At 53.3% G+C, this 18,955-nt stretch overlaps 1 protein-coding gene and 1 long non-coding RNA gene across 2 annotated transcripts; one reads left to right on the top strand and one right to left on the bottom strand.

The window, feature by feature from the left end:
* Positions 1 to 16,945: 16,945 nt before the first annotated feature.
* LOC103644539 (fructose-bisphosphate aldolase 3, chloroplastic) lies at positions 16,946 to 17,688 on the top strand (the record flags this gene model as incomplete). The annotated part of the gene is made up of 2 exons (XM_008667727.3): positions 16,946 to 17,221; positions 17,318 to 17,688. Coding segments are annotated over 2 exons (456 nt in total), but the record flags the coding sequence as incomplete, so codon positions are not given.
* Positions 17,689 to 17,909: 221 nt separating this feature from the next.
* Positions 17,910 to 18,812, bottom strand: LOC103633452 (uncharacterized). Its single transcript, XR_556521.3, has 3 exons — positions 18,689 to 18,812; positions 18,412 to 18,509; positions 17,910 to 18,308 (listed from the first exon to the last, which is right to left on the bottom strand). It is a non-coding gene; the product is annotated as an uncharacterized lncRNA (long non-coding RNA).
* Between the last annotated feature and the right edge of the window lie 143 nt (positions 18,813 to 18,955).

Here is an 18,955-nt window from a genome sequence, read left to right as displayed (position 1 = left end):
GTAGAGTCATGCCGTTGGCACGCTCTACCTGCCCATTTGTCATGGGATGAGCCACGGCGGCCCAGTCCACCCGGATGTGGTGATCCTCGCAGAAGTCCAGGAACTTTCTGCCTGTGAACTGGGTGCCGTTGTCGGTGATGATGGAGTTCGGGACCCCGAAGCGATGGATGATGTTGGTGAAGAACGCCACCGCCTGCTCGGACCTGATGTTGTTCAGGGGTCGGACCTCGATCCACTTGGAGAATTTGTCGATGGCGACCAGCAGGTGCGTGTAGCCCCCGGGTGCCTTCTGCAAGGGGCCGACGAGATCTAGACCCCACACAGCAAAAGGCCAGGTGATGGGTATCGTCTGCAGAGCCTGAGCGGGCAGGTGGGTCTGCCTCGTGTAGAATTGACACCCTTCGCAGGTGCGGACAATTCTGGTAGCGTCGGCCACCGCCGTAGGCCAGTAGAAGCCTTGTCGGAAAGCATTCCCGACAAGGGCTCGGGGCGCTGCGTGATGGCCGCAAGCCCCTGAGTGTATCTCTCGCAGGAGTTCCTGACCTTCGGCGATGGAGATGCATCGCTGGAGGATGCCAGGGGGGCTGCGGTGGTAGAGCTCCTTCTCATCACCCAGCAAGACGAACGACTTGGCGCGCCGCGCCACCCGCCGAGCCTCGGCTCGGTCAAGGGGTAGCTCTCCTCGGTGGAGATATTGCAGGTACGGGGTCTGCCAGTTTTGATCAGGCGTGACCCCGCTCTGCTCCCCCTCGACGTGCAGCGTCTCGCCCTCGGGCGCCGAGGGTACCTCGGGCTGAACCGAGGGTGCCTCGGGCTGTGCCGAGGGTGCCTCAGGCTCGGGCGTGTCGTCGATCTTGATGGAGGGTTGATGCAGATCTCGGGAGAAGACGTCCGGGGGAACCGTTGTTCGCCCCGAGGCTATTTTAGCCAGCTCGTCCGCAGTCTCATTGTAGTGCCGAGCGATGTGGTTGAGCTCGAGCCCGTAGAACTTGTCTTCCAGGCGCCGAACCTCATCGCAGTAGGCCTCCATCTTCGGGTCACGGCAGTGGGAGTTCTTCATGACTTGGTCGATGACGAGCTGCGAGTCACCGCGAGCGTCGAGGCATCGGACCCCTAGCTCAATGGCGATCCACAATCCGTTGACTAGAGCTTCGTACTCAGCCACATTGTTGGATGCCGGGAAATGGAGGTGTAGCACGTAGCATCAACGACCCGTCGAAAAACATGGTCCAGAGCTCCGGTTGGATCGGAGCCGTCGGTAGCTGGGTGTCGACCCATTCGGCCACGAAGTCCGCCAAGACCTGGGACTTGATGGCCTTCCGAGGGGCGAACGAGATTGTCTCGCCCATGATTTCCACCGCCCACTTTGCAATCCTACCCGAGGCCTCTCGGCACTGGATGATCTCCCCCAGGGGGAAGGATGACACCACAGTTACCGGATGAGACTTGAAGTAGTGTCGCAACTTCCGCCGTGTCAGGATCACCGCATACAGCAGCTTCTGAACTTGTGGGTAGCGGATCTTGGTTTCGGACAGTACCTCGCTGACGAAGTAAACTGGCCTCTGAACGGGCAATGCATGCCCCTCTTCTTGCCTCTCGACCACAATCGCGGTGCTAACCACCTGAGTGGTCGCGGCGACGTAGACCAAGAGGGCTTCTCCGGCAGCTGGGGGCACCAAGATAGGCGCCTTTGTGAGGAGCGCCTTCAGGTTCCCGAGGGCTTCCTCGGCCTCAGGGGTCCAAGTGAAGCACTCGGCCTTCCTCAAGAGGCGGTACAGAGGTAGACCTCTTTCGCCGAGGCGTGAGATGAAGCGGCTCAGAGCCGCGAGACATCCCATGACCCTCTGTACGCCTTTCAAGTCCTTGATGGGCCCCATGCTGGTGATGGCTGCGATCTTCTCCGGGTTGGCTTCGATGCCCAGCTCGGAGACGATGAACCCCAAGAGCATGCCTCGGGGCACCCCGAAGACACACTTCTCGGGATTGAGCTTGACGCCTTTCGCCTTCAGACATCGGAATGTCACTTCAAGGTCGGAAAGGAGGTCGGAAGCTTTCCTCGTCTTGACTACGATGTCATCGATGTAGGCCTCGACCGTGCGGCCAATGTGTTCGCCGAACACATGGTTCATGCACCGCTGGTACGTCGCGCCCGCATTCCTCAAGCCGAACGGCATGGTGACATAGCAGTACATGCCGAAGGGAGTGATGAAAGAAGTCGCGAGCTGGTCGGACTCTTTCATCCTGATTTGATGATACCTTGAGTAGGCATCGAGGAAAGACTGGGTTTCGCACCCAGCAGTGGAATCCACGATTTGATCGATGCGAGGCAGAGGGTAGGGAACCTTCGGACATGCTTTGTTAAGACCAGTGTAGTCTACACACATCCGCCATTTCCCCCCTTTCTTTCTCACAAGCACAGGGTTGGCAAGCCATTCGGGATGGAATACCTCTTTGATGAACCCTGCCGCCATTAGCTTGTGGATCTCCTCGCCTATGGCTCTGCGCTTCTCCTCGTCGAATCGGCGCAGAGGCTGCTTGACGGGTCGGGCTCCGGCTCGGATGTCCAGCGAGTGCTCGGCGACATCCCTCGGTATGCCGGGCATGTCCGAGGGACTCCACGCGAAGACGTTGGCGTTTGCGCGGAGAAAGTCGACGAGCACTGCTTCCTATTTGGGATCGAGCCCAGAGTCGATCCGGATCTGCTTGGAGGCATCGCCGCTGGGGTCGAGGGGGACGGACTTAACCGTCTCCGCTGGCTCAAAGTTGCCGGCATGACGCTTCACGTCTGGCACCTCCTTCGAGAGGCTCTCCAGGTCGGCGATGAGGGCCTCGGACTCGGCGAGGGCCTCGGCGTACTCCACGCACTCCACGTCGCATTCGAACGCGTGTTTGTACGTGGGGCCGACGGTGATGACCCCGTTGGGGCCCGACATCTTGAGCTTCAGGTAGGCGTAGTTGGGGACGGCCATGAACTTCGCGTAGCATGGTCTTCCCAGCACCGCGTGGTAGGTTCCTCGGAACCCGACCACTTCGAACGTCAGGGTCTCCCTTCGGAAGTTGGAGGGTGTTCTGAAGCAGACGGGAAGGTCGAGTTGTCCGAGGGGCTGGATGCGCTTCCCGGGAACGATCCCATGGAAGGGCGCAGAGCCTGCTCGGACGGAGGACAGATCGACACGCAGGAGCCCGAGGGTCTCGGCATAGATGATGTTGAGGCTGCTACCTCCGTCCATGAGGACCTTGGTGAGCCTGACGTCGCCGATGACGGGGTCGACGACGAGCGGGTATTTCCCCGGGCTCGGCACATGGTCGGGGTGGTCGGCTCGGTCGAAGGTGATGGGCTTGTCGGACCAGTCTAGATAGACTGGCGCCGCCACCTTCACCGAGCAGACCTCCCGGCGCTCTTGCTTGCGGTGTCGAGCCGAGGCATTCGCCGCTTGCCCACCGTAGATCATGAAGCAGTCGCGGACCTCGGGGAACTCTCCTGCTTGGTGATCTTCCTTCTTATCGTCGTCGCGGGCCCTGCCACCCTCCGCGGGTGGCTCGGCCCTGTGGAAGTGGCGCCGAAGCATGACGCACTCCGAAAGGGTGTGCTTGACGGGCCCCTGGTGATAGGGGCACGGCTCCTTGAGCATCTTGTCGAAGAGGTTGGCACCTCCGGGGGGTTTCCGAGGGTTCTTGTACTCGGTGGCGGTGACAAGGTCCGTGTCGGCGGCGTCGCGTTTCGCTTGCGACTTCTTCTTGCCCTTCTTCTTGGCGCCGCGCTGAGTTGACGCCTCGGGAGCATCTTCCGATGGGCGGCCCTGGGGCTGATTGTCCTTTCGGAAGATAGCCTCGACCGCCTCCTGGCCGGAGGCGAACTTGGTGGCGATGTCCATCAGCTCGCTCGCCCTGGTGGGGGTCTTGCGACCCAGCTTGCTCACTAGGTCGTGGCAGGTGGTGCCGGCGAGGAACGCGCCGATGACATCCGAGTCGGTGATGTTGGGCAGCTCGGTGCGCTGCCTCGAGAATCGCCGGATGTAGTCCCGGAGAGACTCTCCCGGCTGCTGCCGGAAGCTTCGGAGGTCCCAGAAATTCCCGGGGCGCACGTACGTGCCCTGGAAATTGCCAGCGAAAGCTTGGACTAGGTCGTCCCAGTTGGAGATCTGCCCCGGAGGTAGGTGCTCCAACCAGGCGCGAGCGGTGTCGGAGAGGAACAGGGGGAGGTTGCGGATGATGAGGTTGTCATCGTCCGTTCCACCCAGTTGACAGGCCAGACGGTAGTCCGCGAGCCACAGTTCCGGTCTCGTCTCCCCCGAGTACTTTGTGATAGTAGTCGGGGGTCGGAACCGGGTCGGGAACGGCACCCGTCGGATGGCCCGGCTGAAGGCCTGCGGACCGGGTGGTTCGGGCGAGGGACTCCGATCCTCCCCGCTGTTGTAGCGTCCCCCACGCCTGGGGTGGTAGCCTCGGCGCACCCTCTCGTCGAGGTGGGCCCGACGGTCGCGGTGATGGTGTTCGTTGCCGAGGCGACCCGGGGCCGCAGGCGCGGTGTTGCGCGTGCGCCCGGTGTAGACCGAGGCTTCCCGCATGAATCAGGAAGTCGCGGCATGAGGTTCTGAGGGGTACCCCTGCCTTCGGGAGGCAGAGCTCTCGGTCCATCGGACCGCGGCGCCTTCCAGGAGATTCTTGAGCTCTCCCTGGATTCGCCGCCCCTCGGTGGTCGATGGCTCCGGCATCGCGCGGAGGAGCATTGCTGCTGCTGCCAGGTTCTGGCCGACCCCACTAGATGCGGGTGGTGGCCTGACCCTGACGTCGTCGGCGACGCGGTGCTGGAAGCCCTAGGACAGATGACGTATTTCTTCGGCCGGGGTTGGCCCGCCCATGCCTGCCCGACGTCCCGGTGGATCGGCTCAAGCGCTCCTGCTCCCTCGTCGAGCCTGGCCTGCACCCCGTGGATTTGCTCGAGCTGTGGGTCATGGCCCCCCGCCTGAACGGGGACCACAGCTAGCTCCCGTGGGATGTCAACGCGAGGCACCGGCCTAGGGAGATCACCGTCCTCCGGCATGCCGAGATGGTTGCCTTCGGAGGGACCCCTAGATCGACGTGGAAACATTCGCGGCTTGGGCCACAGTCCTCGTCGCCGAGGCTGCGGCTACCGTCGGAACAGTCGGAAAGGCAATAGCCGCATGCGGTCATGAAGTCCCGCATGGCACTGGGGTTGCCAAGTCCAGAGAAATCCCAACAGATGCTGGGCTCGTCGTCTTCCTCGGACCCAGAGGGCCCGTAGGTCGAGACGTCCGTCAGCCGGTCCCAAGGTGACCGCATACGAAACCCCAGAGGGTTTGGACTTGCCTCTACGAGAGCGCCCGCCAAAGCAAAGTCGCTAGGCGGGTTGAGGCTGAATCCAAATGACGTGGGATGGGAATCGGTCGGTACCTCTTGGTCGACGGGCGGCGATAAAGTCATGTCGGGGACTGACTGCGCCGTCGTCTCAGGTACGAGGGTGACGTCCAGCAAGCTTTTCGCGAGCGTGCTGGCGTCGTCCGCTTGCTCGGGATTGGCGTGTCGCGGGGAGACGGCGCTCGTCTTCGTCTCAAGCGCGAAGCCGATACCCGGTGCGCCCCCCGTTGGGGTGCCGGCGCTGTCGACTCGCTCGACAGCCGATGAGGCGCTGCCTCCTGCTTGGGCTTGGTTGCCCTGCCTTCCCCTCCGTCGGCGGGGAAGAGGGCGAGATGAGCTCAAAGGTTGTTCTTCCACCACGCGGGGAAGACGTCGTCGATTCCGCCACCGGCGGGCGGGCTATCGGCCGCCATTATCGTTGTCGCGCGGCGGTGGAAGGAGTATCATGTCGTAGCTGCCGTCGAGGGACATGAACTCAAGACTCCCGAAATGGAGCACCGTCCTGGGTTGGAGAGGTTGCTGGAGACTGCCCATCTGGAGCTTGACGGGAAGCTGTTCGTCAACACGCAGCAGGCCCCTACCTGGCGCGCCAATTGTCGGCGTTCCGAGACCGGGGGGTCCCTGAGCCGACGAGTGAATGTCGCCGCGTGCCCCAGCCCAGATGGGTCGAGCGCGAGGGCGAGCGTGAAGGGGGGAAAAGCGAGGCGGCCGGAGACCAGCGTGAGAGATGTGGGAATCCCGCGGCCTTCATGTTCGTCCCGCGCCCATGTCGGGTGCGCTTGCAGTAGGGGGTTACAAGCGTCCACGCGGCAGAGGGAGCGAGCGGCTTCAGGCGAGCGCCTGTCTCGTCCTCGTCCCTGCGCGGCCAACCCTCTCTAAGAGGGCCCTGGTCCTTCCTTTTATAGGCGTAAGGAGAGGATCCAGGTGTACAATGGGGGTGTAGCAGAGTGCTACGTGTCTAGCGGAGGAGAGCTAGCGCCCTAAGTACATGCCGTTGTGGCAGCCGGAGAGATTTGGCGCCCAACTGGTGTGATGTCGTGGCCGTCGGAGGAGCGATGGAGCCTGGCGGAGGGACAGTTGTCGGAGCGGTTGAGTCCTTGCTGACGTCCTCTTGCTTCCGTAAGGGGGCTGAGAGCCGCCGTCGTCACAGAGTATGCGGGGCGCCATCATTGCCTATCTGGCGGAGCGAGCCAGATGGGACGTCGGTCCTGTTCCCTGCGGCCCGAGTCAGCTCGGGGTAGGGTGATGATGGCACCTCCTGTTGACGTGGCTGGTCTGCGCCCTAGGTTGGGCGACGTGGAAGCTCCTCCGAAGCCGAGGTCGAGTCTGTCTTCTGTGGCCGAGGTCGAGTCCGAGCCCCTGGGTCGGGCGAGGCGGAGGCCGCCGGCTGAGGCCAGGGCGGAGTCCGAGCCCTAGGGTCGGGCGGAGCGGAGTTCGTCGTCTTCTGGGGCTGAGCCCAAGTCCGAGCCCTGGGTCGGGCGGAGCGGAGTTCGCCGTCTTCCGGGACTTAGCCCGAGTCTGAGCCCTGGGTCGGGTGGAGCGGAGTTCGCCGTCTTCCGGGACTTAGCCCGAGTCCGAGCCCTGGGTCGGGCAGAGCGGAGTTCGCCGTCTTCGGGGACTTAGCCCGAGTCCGAGCCCTGGGTCAGGCGGAGCGGAGTTCGCCGTCTTCCGGGACTTAGCCCGAGTCCGAGCCCTGGGTCGGGCGGAGCGGAGTTCGCCGTCTTCCGGGACTTAGCCCGAGTCCGAGCCCTGGGTCGGGCGGAGTGGAGTTTCCTATGGTGCCTTCGGCCGGGCCTAACTGCCTGTCAGTCTCACTCTGTCAAGTGGCACCGCAGTCGGAGTGGCGCAGGCGGCGCTGTCCTTCTGTCAGGCCGGTCAGTGGAGCGGCGAAGTGACGGTGGTCACTTCGGCTCTGCCTGCTGGGGGGGCGCGTCAGGATAAAGGTGTCAGGCCACCTTTGCATTAAATGCTCCTGCGATTTGGTCGGTTGGTGCGGCGATTTGGTCAGGGTTGCTTCTTGGCGAAGACAGGGCCTCGGGCGAGCCGGAAATATATTCGCCGCTGGAGGGGGGCCTCGGGCGAGACGGAAATCCTCTGGGGTCGGCTGCCCTTGTCCGAGGCTAGGCTCGAGCGAGGCGTGATCGGATCCCTCGAATGGACTGATCCCTGACTTAGTCGCGCCCATCAGGCCTTTGCAGCTTTGTGCTGATGGGGGTTACCAGCTGAGAATTAGGAGCCTTGAGGGTACCCCTAATTATGGTCCCCGACAGTCCCCATTCTGAGTCCGGGGGGTCCCTGAGCCGACGAGTGAATGTCGCCGCGTGCCCCAGCCCAGATGGGTCGAGAGCGAGGGCGAGGGCGAGCGCGAAGGGGGGAAAAGCGAGGCGGCCGGAGACCGGCGTGAGAGAGGTGGCAATCCCACGGCCTTCGTGTTTGTCCCGCGCCCAGGTCAGGTGCGCTTGCAGTAGGGGGTTACAAGCGTCCACGCGGGAGAGGGAGCGAGCGGCTTCAGGCGAGCGCCTGTCTCTTCCTCGTCCCCGCGCGGTCGACCCTCTCTAAGAGGGCCTTGGTCCTTCCTTTTATAGGCGTAAGGAGAGGATCCAGGTGTACAATGGGGGGTGTAGCAGAGTGCTACGTGTCTAGCGGAGGAGAGCTAGCGCCCTAAGTACATGCCGTTGTGGCAGCCGGAGAGATTTGGCGCCCAGCTGGTGTGATGTCGTGGCCTTTGGAGGAGCGATGGAGCCTGGCGGAGGGACAGCTGTCGGAGCGGTTGAGTCCTTGCTGACGTCCTCTTGCTTCCGTAAGGGGGCTGAGAGCCGCCGTCGTCACAGAGTATGCGGGGCGCCATCATTGCCTATCTGGCGGAGCGAGCCAGATGGGACGCCGGTCCTGTTCCCTGCGGCCCGAGTCAGCTCGGGGTAGGGTGATGATGGCACCTCCTGTTGACGTGGCTGGTCTGCGCCCTAGGTTGGGCGACGTGGAAGCTCCTCCGAAGCCGAGGTCGAGTCTGTCTTCCGTGGCCGAGGTCGAGTCCGAGCCCCTGGGTCGGGCGAGGCGGAGGCCGCCGGCTGAGGCCAGGGCGGAGTCCGAGCCCTGGGGTCGGGCGGAGCGGAGTTCGCCGTCTTCTGGGGCTGAGCCCAAGTCCGAGCCCTGGGTCGGGCGGAGCGGAGTTCGCCGTCTTCCGGGACTTAGCCCGAGTCCGAGCCCTGGGTCGGGCGGAGCGGAGTTCGCCGTCTTCCGGGACTTAGCCCGAGTCCGAGCCCTGGGTCAGGCGGAGCGGAGTTCGCCGTCTTCTGGGACTTAGCCCGAGTCCGAGCCCTGGGTCGGGCGGAGCGGAGTTCGCTGTCTTCCGGGACTTGGCCCGAGTCCGAGCCCTGGGTCGGGCGGAGCGGAGTTCGCCGTCTTCCGGGACTTAGCACGAGTCCGAGCCCTGGGTCGGGCGGAGCGGAGTTTCGTATGGTGCCTTCGGCCGGGCCTGACTGCCTGTCAGTCTCACTCTGTCAAGTGGCACCGCAGTCGGAGTGGCGCAGGCGGCGCTGTCCTTCTGTCAGGCCGGTCAGTGGAGCGGCGAAGTGACGGCGTTCACTTCGGCTCTACCGGCTGGGGGGCGCGCGTCAGGATAAAGGTGTCAGGCCACCTTTGCATTAAATGCTCCTGTGATTTGGTCGGTCGGTGCGGCGATTTGGTTAGGGTTGCTTCTTGGCGAAGACAGGGCCTCGGGCGAGCCGGAAATATGTTCGCCGCTGGAGGGGGGCCTCGGGCGAGGCGGAAATCCTCCGGGGTCGGCTGCCCTTGTCCGAGGCTAGGCTCGGGCGAGGCGTGATCGAATCCCTCGATTGGACTGATCCCTGACTTAGTCGCGCCCATCAGGCCTTTGCAGCTTTGTGCTGATGGGGGTTACCAGCTGAGAATTAGGAGCCTTGAGGGTACCCCTAATTATGGTACCCGACAGGATGAATTCAAACACTCATGTGGAAGCTCTTGAGGATGATGTCCTTAATGCTAATGAAGATGAGAGAATGTTTCCTGAGTTTGTTGAAAATGGTCATGCACGTGGGTATGACATGCTTGCACAATTCGAGGATACCGATGATGAAGAGAGGGAGGAGAACCTTACCATGGGTGTGCCTGATGATGTAGAAGATGAGGATAGACTGATTGTTGATTGGGATAGAGAAAATCCAAGTCTAGAAGAAGGCAATACTTTTTCAACCATGAGAGATTGTAGGAATGCACTCGCAACCTATTGCATCAAAGGGGAATACGACTTTATCATTGACAAGAGTTCGCCCAAGAGATACACTGTGCATTGTTGGTTTGAGCGGTGTAAGTGGAGGATGCATGCCTCCACTATGAGGAATAGCACTATTGTTCAAGTTAAGGTCAACCCTTTTCCGCACACATGCCCAAGTGCCGAAAGAAAAGTGACGCAGAGGGCAGCCAAGAGCAGGTGGTGCTGTGATGCAGTGTTACAGTTGGCAACATTAGATATTTATTTAAATTTAATGAAAAAATATACGAATTTAAATGACAGAAAATATGAAAACGTTAAAAAAATAAATATCTGCCTCAAATAAATTTTTAGGGAGACAATGGACATGTGTGAAGAATTTGAAGGTCAAGAAAGTAAAGCACTTATATTTTTAGAGGAAACTTGGAGGATTCAAGTGAAAGTCTATGAAACTTGATTGGAGATGTTTGAGTTTGTGAAGCACTTATATTTGGACTTTTGTAAAATCATACGAAATTTTTATACCAACCTTGTATGAGTATAGTATGACTCCATGCCAAGTTTCATGAGTTTTTGATGAAACCTTCATTTTATTAATTTTTTTGGAAGTACTTAAAATTTTGAACCCACTTATATTCTACACAAATTATTGAATTTTGGTAGAATTTTCTGTATATGTTATTAAATTGATTATATCTACTTACATATAAATTTTAATTAATTTTGTGAACTATATTTTTTGCACTTACAGTTCAAATTCAAGTTTGTTTATTTGTTTCAAAATAAAATAACTTCTCCGTTGAAGCTTAACTAAATATGACCTCGCTTTGTAGAATGAAGCTAAGCGTAGTGTGGTGGTGTTGTTGCTCATTGGATTGCAAGAGGTGTTGGGTTTGATATCCCCTAGTGGGGATTATTTTTGCTCCATTTTTTAAGCTGCGTCCAGGGTCCCTTGAGGCTCTTTTTTCTCTCTATTTTTAAGCCCGCGTCCAACCGATTTATCATACACCAGTCAAGTAACATACAACTTTAGTTCATCACAATACCATAGTTCATCATTCAATAGCATAGTTCATCACTACTACGTATCACATAGATTTGCTACTTGCAACCATAATTTATCGCAAAGAAAAGCACAACAATGAAAACCATAAAAGCAAAGAGGGCCCTAGTCTGATCCATAATCTTGCCCAAATTTGCAGTCACTTTGCCTAAATTGTCACTTATTTTGACCAAATTTTCATTTATTTTCTTCAATTCGACACCCATTTCATCCCAATTCAAATTCAAATCCCTCGTAGTTGCCAACATCTCCCTTGAGTTGCTCTTCAACCCTGTCCCTTCCACCATCTTTACATAATCATCCATCCACATGAAAAAGTTACAATTTTCTTGTACCTAAACAAGTAAACAAAAAGGAAGATCAGAAACAAAACATCACATCGACAATAATTGGGAAAAAGATAGGAATGAAAACAACCTTTCCAGGGTGTGGCTTGCTTTCGCACCTAACAAACTCACGACCATAGTTCCCGTTCTCCCATTTTTTTGATGTGCGTCTAATGAGGGGCTCCAACCGATCACACTTAGGGCAACGAATCAATGGCACCGACCCATACTTGGGCCACCCTTCTCCACCGTCGGCAGAGCTGCTCGCTCGTGACATTCCGCAAAAACTTACACACACATTCAGGACCTGTACAAGTTTCATATATTGCAAAGACATAAATTGCAAAGATATTTCAGAGGGCCTGGACATTGCAAAGACATTTCAGAGGGCCTGGATCTGTACAACATAAATTGCAAAGACTAAGCTCTACTGAAATTGATGGATAACTATGCTGAACTACTGAAATTGATGGATAACTATATTGAACTATGTTGAACTATGGTGAACTGCGAATGTCCAGAGGCAGGCAGTAACGGGGCAGCGTGCGTGCAGTGCGGCGGAGCGGGCCAGGATGCGGACTGCCAAGGACTACCAGAAGGCCAACGCGCTGCAGAAGGCCATAGTCGACGCAGGGTACAGGTGATCACTACGTTGCAGGGTATAGGAATGAAAACAAGGACTACCAGAAGCCTTCCGTGTGGAGAGACGCAGCAGCCACGGCGAGGAGAGGCTGGCAGGGGAGATCCACGGCGGCGGCGGCGGGCTGCATCCGTGTCGGGGCAGCAGCCACGGCGGAGAGGGGCTGCGGCGCGACAGCGGAGAGAGGTCGTGCGCCGGGGCAGCAGCGGCGGCGAGGGCGGAGAGAGGCTGCGGCGGCGGAGAGAGGCTGCTGCTGCGGCGGGCTCAGGCCGTGTCGGCCGGGGCAGCGGCGACAGCGTCGGCCGGGGCAGCAGCGGCGGCGAGGGCGGAGATAGGCTGCGGCGGCGGAGAGAGGCGGCTGCTGCGGCGGGCTCAGGCCGTGTCGGCCGGGGCAGCGGCAGCGGCGGCGGAGAGGGGCTGCGGTGGCGGCGCTGGCGGCGGTCGGGTGAGGATTTCTCCCTCCCGATCCGTTTCTGCCGCTCGAGTGAGGGTTTGGAATCCAAGTTATGCTCATGTGGGACCCATGTGCAGTAACGAGGTAGCGCTCCACTCACGGCAACGGCGTCCAAGCCTTTAACCGATGCAAGTGCACTTTGTCGTGGTTAGATCTGAGCAGTTTTGTTGCGTACGGTCAAATTTGAGGACGATGCCATCACTGAGGCCACAAATGTAAAATTCTCTTTTGTTTCCCGGTGTCCGAGCGTCCGGCCTTTGTGTCCACACTCCACAGTCCACCGTTCTTTTTTCCCTAGCGTTTTGTATATCATCTTAGGTTTTTCTTCATTAGAGCGTTTTTAAGGCCTTGTTCGTTTATGTCGGATTGCACCCGGAATCGTTCCACCTAATCAAAGTTTATATAAATTAGAGAAGCAATCCGGCTAGGAATCGTTCCGACCCACCAATCCGACGGAAACGAACAAGGCCTTAAGGTGTTCGAATGTTTCCGGCCGGATTTCTTTTGCCTATCTCCGTCGGAGGTACCATGCGACACAGGCGCTGGGTTTTGGTTTTACTTTTGTTCTAAATCCCTATCTCTATTGCCATCTATCTATATCTCTATTGCTATGTATCTATCTATCTATATCTATGATATAATATATATATATCTATACTACCTATTAAGACTCTAAGGGGTAGGCTGCCCCATTCCTGGTTCTGCCATTCCCATTCCCATGTATCGTCTGACAGGTGGGTCCCACAACCGTGGCCTCTTCTCTGTTTCCCATTCCCACACCTCTGTGTCGCGTTTCCCATTCCCATACCTTCTCTGCTGCTGTATCGTCTGACAGGCGGGTCCCACAACTGTGGCCTCTTCTCTGTTTTCCCATTCCCACACCTCTGTGCCGCGTTTCCCATTCCCATACCTTCTCTGTTTCGCTCCGCGTATATGACCAAATTTTACTAAAAAAAGTTATCTGTGTGGGGTCACATCCATGACCAACCAAGACTACACAAGTTGTATACGCACTGCAACTTATAAATAGGTGTGTACACAGTTGAGTGGCCGATGTGGTACTAAATTTAGCTTGCAAATACGAAGCACACGCGTCCTGAGAGGCCCATCTGCTTGTTATGGCCCAGACCAAGGCCCATCTGCTTGTTATGGCCCAGACCAAGGTCCAGTATCGTAGCAACCGCTCTCTCTCGGGTCAGCGCCACAGCGGACTCCCCCCCCCCCCTCCGGCCCTCCCCCAATCCCCACCCCCGCTCGTCGTCTCCCCCGTCCGTCTCCATGACCTCCTCATCCAGCTCTCCCTGCTACCGCGTGACGAAACCACCCATACAACAACCGTGCTGCCGCTACAACCTCACTCTACATAGCGCGAACTATGACTCCATCAAGCCGACCATGGACGAGGAGGAAGAGCGCGAGATCGGACCTGGGCGGCACGGACATCACGTGTTCCAGGTGCGCGACGGCGAGGGGCCTACTCTGCTCCAACCGGGTCATCGCGTTGTTCTAGACATGTCCCTCAGGCCGCGGTGTGCGGATCCAGTCCTACCTTCCTCGGATTTGGTGTCCTCTCGCCTGGAAGGGGGCGAGTGCTGCACGGCCCACCGACGCACCGCACGTCGAGCCCCGTAGACGCGGACCTGGCGGAGCTGCTCCTAGAGGGCTTCGTCAAGAGGACGAGCGACAGGGAGCTGGTGCGGCCACCGGCAGCGACGCCACAGAAGGAGGTCCTCGTGCACGTGGCCATGGGTGGTTTCGTCACGCACTACAGGTAGAACTCCATCCTGGAGAACCTATGGTTCAGGGTGCCCATGGTATCGTTGCCGCTATACATGGAGCAGCACCTGAACACATTCGCGCTGGTGGCTGGCATGGGCGTCGCTATGGCGATGGACGTGGACAGGAGGAAGGGACACCCGTAGAAACTAGAATAATAAATACTGAGATCAATTTTGCTGATATTTGTTGTGGTCATATTTTGTTTTCTTGATGCACTTCTGATCTAGAATGCTTGCTAGGGTAGCAGAGGCGCGGTTGGGTTTGCTAATCGCTATTCTGATGCTGATTCCAGGATACAAATGGATTAAGGCAGAAATTGGTGGGTTTATTAATTTTGTACTTTCCAGAATACTACGAAGTCTGTATTATCTGTCAACTAGCTATAAGTTGCAGATTTGTGTTTCCGTGACACTTGTATTGAAGATTTGTGTTTCCAGGTTATCCTGATTATGTGCTTAAAGAGGGTGAAGGAGGCACAATTATAAGTGATGAAGTTCCATATTAGCGTGTATTTATCTTGATGATTTCATTTTGTATTTTTTAATCTATTAGTATCATTTGCAGGTCAATATTTATAATTTAGAAGCATATATTACTTTGGTAGTGGATGCTACAGTTTAGGCAGGGATAAAGTGACAGGTTGAGGCATTTAGATCAGGGTTTAATTAGGTACAACCTCATTGGCATTGCTTTAATACAATCTATATTAGTTCCACTTGTTCTGATTTTGTTTTGTTCAGTTAACTCCAATAATTCTTGTGTATTTTAATGTTTTCATAGGTGTTTGGCATGTCATCCATCCTCATATTTTCACCTCAAGAACTTGACTATCTAATATGTGGCCAACAAGAAATTTGGGAGGTAATGTTATGCACTCTTTATCCAAGTTATTATATGTAAAATTGTGGCACTAAATAAGCCTTGGAGGACAAGCTACTGTCGTGGATCGAGTGCCTCGAGTCGCTGGGCCTGCCGATGTGACCCTATCCTCCCTCTCATGCCATCCCTCCCGCTGCGCCCTTCTTGTCTTCCCGGCTCAAGCGACCTCCACTTGTAGCAGCGGTGATGGGGTGAAGAAGCTCTGGGACGTCCTGGACTCTTGCAAGAAGAAGCTCCCGCTCTAGAACCTTCAGTAAGTAGATCAGCAATTTGCACCCACTGTACTCATATCCCCTTCATAATCCCCAAACTCTGACTGTGGATTCTCCCTCATCCGCCACCTGTAATCCATCTCTTCATATGAATGGGGGCTAATATTCAACACATCTAAAGATGAATCCTCTAAAACCAGTGAAATGATAGACTGTATATTTCCATGAAGTGTTGGAGCAATAGATGTGCCTATGCCTGTCATAGAATTATCATGGCCACCATCCTGTTATTTCCAGGTGCAGGAAACATATAAAGTGCCTGAAGGGCTCTTGTGATCTCGTATTCAGTTATTTTGCATCTATTCATTCCAGGCCTACAATGAGTTGCAAATACCAAAATAAGCGCACTTAAAAACCAAATAAAACATTTAACAACACTTAATCAAATTCAATGGGATCTGGGAGCAGCAAGGCCACCACTGCAAGAAATTGAACGAAGTGGATGAACTTACAACAAAATCTCTACTACTATTTACCGTGTCTCTACTCACTTGACAATTAACATATTAATCAGTTTCTAAGATATATCTATCTATATCTTGTTGTTTCCCAGGAGTATGTTGTCTGGCACACCGATGGGAAGAAGGGGTCACCCTCACCGACCAAGGCTAAATGGCAGGCTTCCCAAACAGAGGAGAAGAATCGGGCTACTTCACCCAAGAAGGTCAAAATCACAGATTTCCTGAAGATAGAGAAGAATATCACCCTAGAGCTAAAGAAGAAAGACACTGAGTTAAGCCCGATGGCTGTTCAATAATCTTTCGAAGAGGTAACTCCTTGTTTTGTGCTTATTTACACTCCTACATTTATTTTGAATAGGATCAGATTGAAATTATCCTATTGCTTGCACATTAGATTTTTGTTAGTATTTTAATCAACTCTACAGTCAGATTTCCTAAAGATAGAGAAGAATATCACCCTAGAGCTAAAGAAGAAAGACACTGAGTTCAACCCGATGGCTGTTAAATAATCTTTCGAAGAGGTAACATCATGTTTTGTGCTTATTTACACTGCTACATTTATTTTGAATAGGATCAGATTGAAATTATCCTATTGCTTGCACATTAGAAATTATCCTATTGCTTGCACATTAGAAATTATCCCATGCAAAATCAGAAATATAGAATACTTGAATTGAATTGAGTTAATTGACCATGTTCACTCTAACTTCATTGTTTCTGGTCACTCCTAGAGTCTTAATAGTACTCATGTGAATAGTGTGCTTATTGATGGGTGTTAGTTTTGGTGAACTGAATACGAACAGCAATGCACCTACTTTCTCTTATTGCTTATTTTGTGATCCAGTTATGGCTACTAATTTATTAATATGATTTATGACTATCTTGGTTATCTATCTGCCTTTGGGCAGGCACTTAAAAATATAGTCTGCCTCATTCTTATTAGCATGGACTTCACAGGAATGTTGATCTAAAAACAATATGAAACTGCTAGGGTTAACTGTTACCAAATTGGTTTAACTGTTTAAGGGCAATACAATATGAAACTGCTAGGGTTACCGGTTACCAAAATACTGATGTGTGATTCTCTGCATCTAATTTCTGATTAATTTTTCAATGCAAGGATCTACCATGTGCAAACTTTACAAGAAGTGCTAAAGCGTGAATTTGGTACCTTCTCTGTATACTGTGGATATGTTAGAGCTTATGCGATATTAACTGTAATGCTTCTTTATTTGTGTTTGTTGATAGTAAGTTGGTGCAAGCATGTGAACCATATTTTGAGTTATGTGTTCAGCTATTGGAACTGACACTCGTCATTGTTTGATTGGTTGAACCTGGGTATGGTAATATGTTCTTCTAAGTTTGAAGTCATTCTCCTTTTCCACTATTTCTTCTTTCTTCAATGTGATGCATTTTTCTGTTGGTTTTTGTGAATGCTAATCTAATGGTTGTAACTTTCGTCGACAGAAATCTGTTGCTTCCCCTGGGCGTGGTATTCTGGCAATTGATGAGTCAAATGCAACATGTGGAAAGAGGTTATCATCTATTGGTTTGGACAACACAGAAGTGAACCGCCAGGCTTACAGGCAGCTTTTGCTGACAACTGTTGGTCTTGGCGAATATATTTCTGGTGCTATTCTTTTCGAGGAGACCCTTTATAAATCAACTACAGATGGCAAGAAGTTTGTTGACTGCTTGAAGGATCAGAATATCATGCCTGGCATCAAGGTTGACAAGGTATGCATGCCATGATCTTATAACATCATGTTAGCCCACAAATTGCTTCTATCATTATGATTCTCACTGCCTGATTGCTTTGGTTTCATGAATCAGGGTTTGGTTCCATTGCCTGGATCCAACAATGAATCATGGTGCCAAGGTCTTGATGGTTTGGCTTCAAGGTGTGCTGAGTACTATAAGCAGGGGGCGCGCTTCGCAAAGTGGTCTGTTCATACTTCCCTTATTCATGTGTCAACTAATCTTATTTGTGCTTCCTTTCTAAAGTTGCTATGATTATCGACTTAGTACAGCTGGGTTGATGTCGTTTGTGAGGATGGTGTGTCAGTGTTAGCTCTGGTAATTAGCTTCGGTGTTATTACTTGACATCTGTTGTCCAGTTGTGATATCTGTGAATTTCATCTATTAAATCTTATCTACATATATTTATGCTTTTCTTTGTGAAATTATGTAAGAAAATTTCTACATACTATATATATGACTATGTCACTGGTGAGTCTGCTTTTATCTATGTGCATGACAAGGCTTCCCCTACTGTACAAGTTATTTTGGTTCTTAACTGGAAGTCAAGAAATTAGGGGACCCTACAGGTTGGCACTTGGTAGCTGCTTTGTTGAGGGCCCTAAAGACCTACTGACAGGCAGGTTTTTATAGAATAAAGCTATTTGGCAGAAATGACACACAAACCTCCACATAAAAAATATTTATTTCCAAATGGCAAAAAAGATGTGCTTTATTCTTAAATTGCATCAGTGCTCTATACAATGTGAACCATCAACCATCTATTCTGCATTTTCTTGCACAAATGTAAGAGTAATAACTCTGTAATGGATACAATGTTTGCAAGAATGATCCATCATGGAATCACATGGACCATACTGATCAGAACATCTTACCAGTGCCATCTTTGCGTGGAACAGAATCTTCAAGATCCATTCTGCGCCAGCTCCCAGCCAAAGATGACAACTGGTCAGCCTTATCATACAACCCAAGAAGACCACCTGTGTGGATAAATAGAACTTTTCGACCTTTCCATTTGGCTGGATTGCCAGCCATGTCTTTTAGCAATCCATAAACCGCCTTCCCACTGCATTAAAATGAAGCATGCATTTTTTCAGTTTATGACTAACAAAGACCAAAACATAGATCCACGTGCCAAATCTATTTCATTGATTCAGACATAGTTGCACCTGTAGACTGGATCAAGGACAATGCCTGTTGATGCAGCTATGTCTTTGACAAACTTAAGCTCCTCGGCTGTGTTCATGGCATAGCCTAACCCCTTAGCCTGTCAAGGAGAAGTTGAAGAGAATGCCAAATGCTAATGTACTGTTCACAATTTTTCATTATGAAATGTAGTTAATATATGTAAAAACAAGTTGAGACAAGGCACTGCAGATGAACCTTTTGGAGTTAGCACACCAAAATGATTTACTATAAATAATGAAAATTCTGAAGTGCACTTACATTTTCGATGCTAACTATATCACGTGAATCCAAACCAGAATTAAGTCCATCAATCAGGCCTTGGACATAGTCATAGAAGTATTCAGGGTCATCACAAACAGAGAATGCATGAACCTATCCAGTAAGAGGATATTACTCGGAAAGTCCAGTGTCAGATAATCTTTACTACTATTAATGTTGTAAGGGGTAGGCTGCCTCCCCTGGTTCTGCCTTCGATGAATCTGTACCGTCCGCTCGCTTCGGTAAATCTACACCGTCCACACGCCC

The sequence above is a fragment of the Zea mays genome, chromosome 1 (genome assembly GCF_902167145.1).
Source record: "Zea mays cultivar B73 chromosome 1, Zm-B73-REFERENCE-NAM-5.0, whole genome shotgun sequence".
Lineage (NCBI taxonomy): Eukaryota > Viridiplantae > Streptophyta > Magnoliopsida > Poales > Poaceae > Zea > Zea mays.
Note: the sequence above shows the minus strand (reverse complement) of the source record. Positions and strands in the feature narration are given on the sequence as shown.